At 46.6% G+C, this 10,000-nt stretch overlaps 3 protein-coding genes across 3 annotated transcripts; 1 reads left to right on the forward strand and 2 right to left on the reverse strand.

Moving 5' to 3' along the window:
- Positions 1 to 321: 321 nt before the first annotated feature.
- On the reverse strand, positions 322 to 4,968 carry LOC125950018 (TELO2-interacting protein 1 homolog). The gene is made up of 4 exons (XM_049677575.1): positions 4,767 to 4,968; positions 3,860 to 4,699; positions 2,029 to 3,786; positions 322 to 1,955 (listed from the first exon to the last, which is right to left on the reverse strand). Exons 1-4 carry the CDS (start codon positions 4,952 to 4,954, stop codon positions 1,676 to 1,678), a joined length of 3,066 nt encoding a protein of 1,021 aa, XP_049533532.1. The 5' UTR covers positions 4,955 to 4,968; the 3' UTR covers positions 322 to 1,675.
- Positions 4,969 to 5,109: 141 nt separating this feature from the next.
- Positions 5,110 to 6,623, reverse strand: LOC125950066 (serine palmitoyltransferase small subunit A-like). Its single transcript, XM_049677659.1, has 2 exons — positions 5,723 to 6,623; positions 5,110 to 5,601 (listed from the first exon to the last, which is right to left on the reverse strand). The coding sequence occupies exons 1-2, from the start codon at positions 5,820 to 5,822 to the stop codon at positions 5,438 to 5,440; spliced, it is 264 nt and encodes an 87-aa protein (XP_049533616.1). The 5' UTR covers positions 5,823 to 6,623; the 3' UTR covers positions 5,110 to 5,437.
- Positions 6,624 to 7,334: 711 nt separating this feature from the next.
- On the forward strand, positions 7,335 to 9,024 carry LOC125959286 (uncharacterized). Its single transcript, XM_049692103.1, has 3 exons — positions 7,335 to 7,343; positions 7,375 to 7,722; positions 7,789 to 9,024. Exons 1-3 carry the CDS (start codon positions 7,335 to 7,337, stop codon positions 9,022 to 9,024), a joined length of 1,593 nt encoding a protein of 530 aa, XP_049548060.1.
- Positions 9,025 to 10,000: the final 976 nt, after the last annotated feature.

A 10,000-nucleotide genomic window follows, 5' to 3' on the forward strand; every position in this document is an offset into this window, starting at 1 on the left:
TGCTTCTGTTTGGTCTTGGGCTGCTCTGTCGCTTTGGCTGGAAAATTGTACCGACTCTTCGCATTCATCGGCAATCAAATCAATTTCATCCACATAATCTTTCAACAGTATTGGAGTCCTTAGCGGTGGATTCTGGTGCACGCCTCCTCTAAACGCGTCGAGACGCTCCTTAATATGCTTTCGGTGATCCGAGCTGGTTTTTGGGGTAGACCTTACGGATTCCACCTTAGCCAACAGATCGCTCGTTTCGTCGCGAAAGTTGGAGAGATCGGTAATGGCATCGTCTGTCATCTGCAGAAACCGTTCCTTTTCTGGGCTTTTCCAAACTTCAAGAAACGCCTCAATCTCTGAATTCGCCGACCGGTCGAGCTCCTGGAACATATCCTTCAACAGCGATTCCTCCGTACCGATAGTGGATGGCATTGAGGGAAACGTTTCTTCAAGTAACAACGACTGATTGTGTGTGATATTATTGAGAAGGTTCTTGCATTGGGTCAAATGCTGCTTTAATTTGTTTAAGCTGGCCGTGTTCGGTGTCTGAAGCACGCCTTCAATTGATTCGTTTATACGTCCGAAGGTACTGCTAAGTGTTTCAGAAATATTCAAAAAACCACTCGAATCCATTAGGTGTGAGAGGTGGAGCAGTCCAAGTGAGGAACCTTCTTCATCTGATAATCGAACATTCTTCCAAGCGTTTTCAATTTCCTTCAACCGCATCGATGCCTCCCTGATCGCACTGGAGGTCTTGGAGCTTTGATTTGAATCGTCCACATCGGAAACAGCACGCTGTTTAATCGTCTCCGACAGATCATGCAGGTCGTCTGCACAGCTGATTGCATCTCTGAGGATATTTGGAATTTCGCGTACTAGCACACCTATCTCATTGTGTGTTTGCTTCTGCTCTTGTTTCATTTTATAGGCTGCTACACGCTGTTTCAGTTCGGTCAGTGCTTCCGTTCCTTTCATGCACTTTTTCACCAGGTTCTCGATTGAGGGTGATTTTGAAAACTTTTCTGAGGCATCTAGTAATGTGTTGTGTAGCACAATTTGCTGCTGTAAACGTTGAAGCAAATAATCTGTTCTGTTTTTAGCGAATGAATCCTCAAAACTGCCGATCGACATTTGGCCATTTGTTAAGATTCCCGAAGATAGGTCGGTGTTCGTATTTGATGCTTCATTGGACCACTGCGCTAAACTTCCCGATTCCCTTTGTCTGGGCACCTCCTGTAACGATGGTGACTGGATGGTGCTTTCCAAATTTGAAAACTGCAGTACCTTTCCCTTGTACCCCGCGGGTAAACGTGGCTGCTCCTCCATCGCACCGGAACGATTTGATTCTTCTGTTATTCGGGTTATTTCCCTTTCCAGTACGGTTCGTAACAATTTGGATTTTTCATGCACTGGGCCAAACTTTGTTTGAAAATGGGACGCACTGGGCTCGCTGCTTTTTGAATTATGAAATGTTGTTTTGTGCCTAATGTTCATCTTAATTTTCGTTTGTCTCGTCGACGCTTCGTCACCGGGTTGAATGGGCAGCATACTAATGTTCCTAATTTCGCTTCTTTCGAGTTCTTTTCTCCAAAATTCCAACTGATTGCACCGAGAATGTATCGATCGTCAACCGAACGGGGATGCAATTTTGCGTTGCTTTGCTTGCTACGATCAGAGTGGCTCTTTATTGTTTTACCTTCAAAAAGACCGCCATCGAATCAACTGCTTTCATGTGTTGCATGCATTCGGAAGCAGCCCTTTGCAGGTCACGTCTCTCACTCTTCTCAAAGTATAACCGAACGACTTCCAGCGCTTGATCTAACTGTTTTTCGTTGAAATTTAGCTGCTGCACCAAACACGGAAGTGACTGCAGGAATCTGCACTGCAGCTTGAACACGTGATGGGCACTGAAATCGGCATTCCAGTTGGACGTCATGAATTTGTACAGTTTTGGGAAAACTTCTCTGTATTGGGAAAGGAAATAACGATTTAAATGTAAGCTCATGTACCATCGACTCCTATCGTGGCGGTACTTACTCCAAGGAACGTCTGCGGATAAAATCCTTTGCTAGATTTGCTAGCGTCACAAGCAATTCGAACGCATTCCGCACAATTGCTGGGTTCTTGTCACTGAACCGTTCGGTCAGATTAAACCAAATTTCGTGTACCAGTGGTAACAGTTGATTTTCGTGCCGCTCTAGTATATAAATTCCTTCGTTGATCGTTGAAAGTGCCACAATACGTTCGGCATCGTTCGATGAGGCGAGGTACTTGAGACTGACGGTCAGTATTCGGAGCACGATCCTAATGTGGGGCGGCAAATGTTTCTCATCTTTCTGGTAATCATCATCTTCTTCCGGTGGCCCTTCTTCTTCTCCCGTTTCCTGAGTTTGCTCTTTATCATCGCACTCCATCGCGTCTGGCTCAGCGTCTTCCAATGATGGGTCGGCTTCATTGGCGATTTCTCGTCGAAGCAAATTTTGCAATTCGCTGATGTGCTCCGATAATTTTTGGTTTTCCTCTTGCTGGTTGGATTTTGCGTGATGCGAACCGTCCGAGGATTCATTATCATTAAACCGAAGACGCATAGAGTGAATAAAAATTTGTAGAACTCGTAAGCAGAGAATGGAATTTTGTGCACCGTACTGCGAGTAGCTATCGAGAATGTTCATGACGATCGGTGTTACCGTCGATTCGAGTACACTGGAAGACTCGTACGGTACGAAACGCAAAACGGACTCTAGCAAGGATAAACCATCGCGAAAGTGCTCGGCGCGGCGCAAACAACGGGTAACGTGCTGTGAAATGTAATCTAAATTTCGGTGAACCAGCTGTTGAATACTGGACAGTCCCATCGCCGATGCTATCGTGTCGAGGGCCATTTCTGCAGTTTCGTTTATGCAATTCAAGGTACTGCTGGCACTTTGTAGAATGATTCGTAACGAATCGTACAGATACCACTTGAAGTTATCGGCCATAGCGGTGGCCACTTTCGAGATGATTCGGATCACTAGACAAACGTGGAGCGTATTGTACTTCTGGTTAATCACATTATCGTTCTCTTCCAGTTCCAGCAGCCAGTGGTATGATTGCATTACTTCTGTTAACACACTTTTCAGCGTTTCTTCCAGTGGTGAACCAGCAGCAACAGCAACAGAGTGCTGACCTTGCACTGTCTGTGGTATCAATTCGCTCATGATGTACAGATAGCCATTGCTGTTGATGCGAGAAGTGAAAAAATCTTCCAAAATGTACATAAACACAGTGTTCACGCACTGCTCATGATGTTGCTGCAGGGCATCAAAGATCTGTCGAAAGCAGTGTTTCGCCCGAGGGGACTGTATGTTTTTAAGCACAATCCACCGGGATTCTTTTTTCTCTTTTTGTAATCGAAAGCCTTCCTCATACTCGAACCGATAGGATACGTACTCGCGGCGCACCAGTTCGTCCACGTTTTCCAGCTCCGCTCCCGCTAGCAGGATAGCGATGAATTGATGCAAGTTGTTTGCATTTGAAAATACGTTCGTCAGCTGGGATGGCGAGAAGAATCTTAGATAGCCGGAGATAAGCCGGAAGATCGCTATCTGTTCCCTCTCTTCGCCACGGTAGATAGCGCGCGGTGCTTGGGCGAGTGTATCGTAGAACATATCATCGATGCGGTTCCCTTCGATGCAAAGCGTAAAACTGGGAACGGTGTTGCGGCAACTTTGGCATACTTCACGAATTCGTTCAGAGTCGTCCTCACACAGTGTTATGATGGATTGTAAATAGTGAACCGTACAAGTCGGCATATTACTGTGGGTATAGATAGGTAAGGTCAATGGTTAGTGTGACGAATGGCTAAGCAGAGAATGTTGTGAATACATACTAGGTGCAGTTGGTCAGCAGATTACAGTTGATTTTGGCAAACTCCAACCGAATAAGCTCTTCTTCGTGGCCACGTAGATGCAGAATGGTTGGAAACATTTTCTCCACCTGTTTCTCTGCCTCAAGTAACCACTCACGTGTTCGCTGCGTTTTGTTATAGTAATGTGTTTTTTCTTCCCGTTTAATTCCCACGCCCAAAACGTTTCTTTCGTCCCTGTTTGCCGGTACCGTCGCGTGAACCAGGCGTAGAAAATGATCCACGTGTATATCATTATTGGCCGACTCTTTGGCGTAGTCTTCAAAAATAAGACCCAGCGTACGCCCGAGCGCCTTAATAGCTATGCGTTGCACTGCTACGCCTTGTTTTTCATCGCCGTTTATGATGGACACGAACGTGGCCAGCAGTTTCGGTAGAACGATAAACAATAGCTCCGCTACCTGGCAGCGCAACACCGTATCGTTGAAATCGAAATCATCGTGAATTTGTAGCAACGATAGGATCGCATCGACGGCCTGAAAACGTAACTTCCGGTATCGCTCGGTATCGATGATGCAAACGCAGACGAAGATGGCCTGTGAAAGCAATTTGAGATTTTCCCGCACATAAATCTCCTCCACCAGTTCGCTCTGTATGCGGCGCGAGACGCTGGAAATGACCTTCAGCACGGCTAGTTTGTATTCTTCCGATAGATTCGATCTAAGAAGGCCAGTATCTACGTCGTAGATTAGTTTAACTGTGATGAGCAGCGTCGTTTTCATAGCAACCGCCTTTCCCAGGAGCCCTTTCTCCAGTATCGTAGCGATGCAGTCCAGCAGGTGAGTTTTCAGTTCATTTTGATTCCTGTGAATGGAGAGGAAAAAATATCGAACCGGCATTCAATCCGCATCCGCAAGACGCCGTCGCTTACTCTCCGGGAACCGTATCGACGAGTATGACCAGCTGCTGCAGGAAAATGTTCTGTAGAATCTGCACACTCTGGCTATCGACTCGTTTCAGGTGCTCATTGAGTGCAACGATCCCTTCTCTGGTCGGGCGTTTGATGATCGAATCAATTAGCGGCTTAATTTTGAGGAAAATCTCCGGAAAATGTTCCATCACGGAACCGTGTTTTTCTTCCTGCCGGCGAGTTTGTTTTTGTTTACACGAACTGTCAAACCGTTTTTGACAGCTGTCATGGAGTGGGTGGGAGGGGTGTTTTGATTTCGGAGATTCAAAAATCGCAAAAATTTTAAGTATTTTTGAACTTTTCTTTCTCGATAAAGTTTGGACAAAGTTTATTTTAAAAACATACTTCTAGTAGCACGATTTTTGCAAAGGGCTGAGAAATACATGGCAGAAACATTGGCCATTCTTTGTGCAACTCTGGGCCGCGATATTCGTAACAGATAAATGCCTCTAAATCACATTATTCCTCGTCTACTCCACGTTGACTTTCGCTCGCCGGAATGGATGGTTGTACATGGTGGTGGTCCCCGACGGTTGTGCCAGAATTTAGTCGCTATCCTCCCAAGCGGGCCGTGCGGACGATTCCTTTTTTTCCTCACGGAAGATCTATCACAAAGGCCGAGCACGCTGGAACTATGTCGCTCGTATGTTGAACTCCATCGATCGCGGATGGTCACGGTCCAGTTCGGACATGGAATGCGCTGGCAGGAAGGCGTACACTAGCCTCCGGGTGTAGTCCGGCAGAAAGGTGTAGCTGGAGAAGATGAGCAAGCCTAAAACGGCAAAAATGAACGCATCTACGATTCGTGCGGGTTAAGGAAAATAACGGGTGAAAGGACATGTCCCAAAAAAAAACTTCTTTCCACATCAACCGCCGAGACCTTAAATAATCGTTTATCGAACACGCTAAAAGGATACTGACAAACCGTTTTTCCCAAGGATCGAGCATATAGATGCAGGTGTTTAGTTCGTACAGTAGATACACGGAGGAGATGGATTTCCAAATTCGTCGAATCATTTTGATCGCGCGCGTTTGAGAGCACCAAATTTAACCGTTTCACTGCCGCAATTGAACCACACGGTTCCTTCCAGACGAGTGTCGCCAGCGAAAATGAAGAAATAACAACACACAAAACCCGAAATCCGTGATTCAGCCCACGATTAGCCTTGCCAGCCTAGCCAAGGGGTTCCTCTGAGTAATAGTGTTTCGTCAACATCTAATCAGTTATGGGACTCCGTTATCGATACAATTTGCTGCACAATTGGAGGGCTGATACGGAATATTTTGGGCCGATACGGAAACACAGCAGTACCGGAGTGCTCCACGTTATCCATCTATCGAGGATTGAAACAGGCGATAAGGACCATCACCTTGACCACAGCCCGTGACGCAGCGATTTAGATTGTTTGCTTTCCGATTTTTTGTTAACTGATTTGCTTGGGAAGGTCTTTTGGCTGAACACTGAACTGTGTAAATGTTGTTTTACTAGCTAAACTGCTTTGCTCACTTCTCGTAGTTTCACCTCTCGGAGGGCAGTGCTGGACACTTTGCTCTTAGTATACATCAAAGCCTACCCATCTCATGATAATGGAAATCAACAAAAAAGTCTCTATCTATGGACCATATTACCATTTATAACGCGATTGCATCGAGCAGATAATTACTGCAGCTCACGCATTTCCACACGCAACCGAGGGCAATGTCCTTCCTTTTTATACAAAACAGTGGCCCGCTTCGAGAACGACTAGATCGATTCCGCCCATTTTTAGTATTTACATCTTGATAAACGAGAACGACCAATAAATAAACGTGTAAGTAAACAATTTTATAATTTTTAAATAAAATAAAATTTCATGAAAAAGGGCCCACGTAGTAGTTGTTCACCTTTTTGGTTCGCGAATTTCAAGGTCACGGACGACGGGTTTATCAAGAACAAGTTCAAGCTGGGTTCGTTTCGAAGCTCGTTTAAGATTGGGGCACAAATAATTTAAAAGTATACCTTCGAGGAACAGATTAACTATCTGTAGAGTTAATTACTAACTTCCCATGCATCTTCATTCACATTTTTGTGGCACCAGATGGTTTCCAGATCACTTCGATAAAGGCGGCAAACTTCACTTAGCTAAAATACCACTTTAGAAAATAGCAATAATTCGCGGAAATAATTTTGAAAAGGATACTGACTAGACACTTTTCCCATGGTTCAAGGAAGTAAGTCATTGAATAGATTTGCCACTGCAGGTAGAACGCCTCCCAGCGCTCTTTCAGCTTTCTCTTCCATCCAGATTGATCCATTGGCGACGGCTGCGAACGCGTGATGCTTTCCTTTTAATTCTTTCCACGAAACTGATGGCCATGTTCTGCCGATCCAGGGCATAAGGTCAGTCAACCGGCGACCACCCGGAATATCTTATCGATATCCAAACCAATGACACGCGCACCGGGCGATGCGCTTTGGGATTAGCGGGCTTACGAAAGGCGCGGTGTCTAGCCTTTATCGAATTTTATCTAGTAGCCCTGTTTGGACGAATGTTTGAAGTAAGTGAAATGTAGGGCGCAGACAAACTAGAAGAAAAAAAAAGCAAAAATGAAGAATTCCAAATTGGAAGTGGTTCCGGAAGAGACCGGATCAAAATTAACAGTGGCAACCGCGGAAATTCCAAAGGGCATTCCTCTATGCCCTTTCCGCGTTAGCTCAAAGGCAACCATCGTAGACGATTCTGAGGAATTTACTGCCTCCGATGAGCCACTAAGTAAGCTAGGCAGCGATAAGGATGGATTACCGCAACGCCTGACGGCCATCGAATGGTATCGGTTACACTCAAACACCTACGGTGTGACCAGCTTTACGGCCATTGAACGCGTGCTACATTCGATTGAACAAAGTCCTTCCAAGATGGTGGAGCTCGATTTTAATGTAAGTTCTTAGTGGAAACGCATTCCAAATGGACAATTGTACCAGGAGTTTTCATCTATATTCCAGCGCTGTGGTTATTCTAATCTACACATTCAAATCGCGCTGGATGCGCTGCTACGAATTCGACCGACCTGGGTGACGGTACTGGATTTGAGCCACAACCAGTCGATTAATTCCTCGTTGGCACGGTTTCTAGGCAACGCATTGCAGCAGCTACAAACCATCGCCTACCTTTCACTATCCTACTGTACCCTAGACGATGAGTGTGTCTCTATCTTGAGCGATGCCTTATCCAACTCGGGCGTAACCACACTGCATGCCGAGCATTGCCAAATCACCGACCGGGGTGGATCGGCACTGTTTCGTGCGCTGGCCTACAGCGATTGCATCGAGAAGCTTTTTCTCAGTTGGAATCAGCTTGAGGTGGCCAGTGGAGTCGCCATTGGCGCATTCCTTGCCGTCCAGCGTACCACCATCAGCGAGCTACGCCTGGCCGGTAATCAGCTGTACCGTGAACAGAGTGCCATTCCGCTGTTAAAGGGCTTGATCGGTAATGAAGCAATTACCTACCTCGATCTGTCTTGGAACGGTTTGCGTGGTGAAGAGATCGCACGCACGCTACTGAAGGCGGTGCAGCAGACAAAGCTGTTGTATCTCTCGCTGGAACACAACTTACTCGCCACAGAAGAGATGCCTGTCCTAGTGAAGCTAATGGCCAAAAGTGAATCCCTTCAGGAGCTCCACCTTGGCGGCAACTATCTCACCGAAGAGTGTTCGATTGATCTTATAAAAGCTTTCACACGAAGCAGCTCGATGCTGGTGCTCTCACTCGGGCCGCACTACTTCATCACGACCCGTGCGGTTAAGCTGTGCAGACTATGCCGGAAGCGAAATCCACAGAAAACGATAATCTACCGAGGTGTCCTGCTCAATAATCCACCACGGCCAGTCGATGTACAGGAGATGCTGCTAGATCGGGCCCGTTTTCTAGCGTCCAAACCAAAGAAACCTAAACTGAAGCGAGACTTTGGCCACCTGATGCTACAGTTACAGGCTCTTGTGAGCAGGACGTCATCGGTCGGCGAGGATCCGGCCACCGTGTCTAGGGACGAGTTCGCAAAGGCCGTGAAAACGTTTCGCGTTAAACTCGATCGTCCTCTGCTGGAGGCATTGATGGACGCGTTTGCGGTGGGACGGGACCAGGTGAACGTTGCCGCCATGGCCACCAAGTATCTGACGAAACATCCAACGGCCGAACGTCCCGTGGAGAAGTCGGCGGAGAGGAGAACGAAAGCCAAATAAATGGACACCACCGTGAACACCGTGGGATTATTTCATTTCTTCTGTCATATATTTATTGCTTCATATTTTCTTCGCTTCTACTCCGGTCGCCTACTACCCTTCGTTGGTTGTGGTGATGATGGTGATGAATGATGTGATGAGGGGAATGATACAAGAATGAGATGTTGACATGCTATGCGATAACGGAATGTTCAATGTGGCGCGTTCACTTCCTGATGATTGTTAAGTACCCATGTACCTACTACTGCACACAGCGAAGCGCCCGCCCCCCGTAGGGTCCTCCCTCCCATGTCTTTCTGCTCCTTTTTCTTTCACTATCGATTGGCCTACTAATGCGTTTGCTGCAACAGGATTGTCATTCTGCGGATCACGGTATACTATGATTGCCCGAGCTTTCGAACCTTTTTTCCGGGACTCCTAAGATACATGTGTGTGTTCATTGTCTTTTTCATTATGTTTGTATCTTGTGTGTCTCTGTGTGTGAAGGGATAGTGTTTCGCCGTTTCCGGTTCCGGTGGTTTACCGTTGTTTTCTCCTATCAGCTCGCTTCGGCTGCTCAATCGCCTGCGTTCCTTTTTGTCCGCTTTTTACACTATTTACATACACCCGTGCCATCGTCGTCATCGTCGTCGTTCTTAGGAGCTAGAGATTTGTAAGTCCGCGGAATTGTGGGTTCCCCATTCTGTGATAACACTTCCGCCACGTTTGACCACCTGTCACGTATGGTTGTAGCCCTAGTCTTAGTCGTGCTCTTTTCGCTTTCTTTTAAATAATATTGAGTACTTTTGTGAGTGAGTGCGCGGCCAAAAGGCCAGCATACTCCCATTCCTTCAGTTCGGAAAGGGTCTTGCCCAGAGAACCCCTCCTCGGCGTCCCCAAATTCCAAAACAGGCTCCCGAGCACGTCATCGGTTCGGGTTGTGCCGGTTGATAATGCGCGCGCGCGACCACTACACAAGGAACTATGTATTCCGTAG

This window comes from Anopheles darlingi, chromosome 2, assembly GCF_943734745.1.
Source record: "Anopheles darlingi chromosome 2, idAnoDarlMG_H_01, whole genome shotgun sequence".
In the NCBI taxonomy this organism is placed as follows: Eukaryota; Metazoa; Arthropoda; class Insecta; order Diptera; family Culicidae; genus Anopheles; species Anopheles darlingi.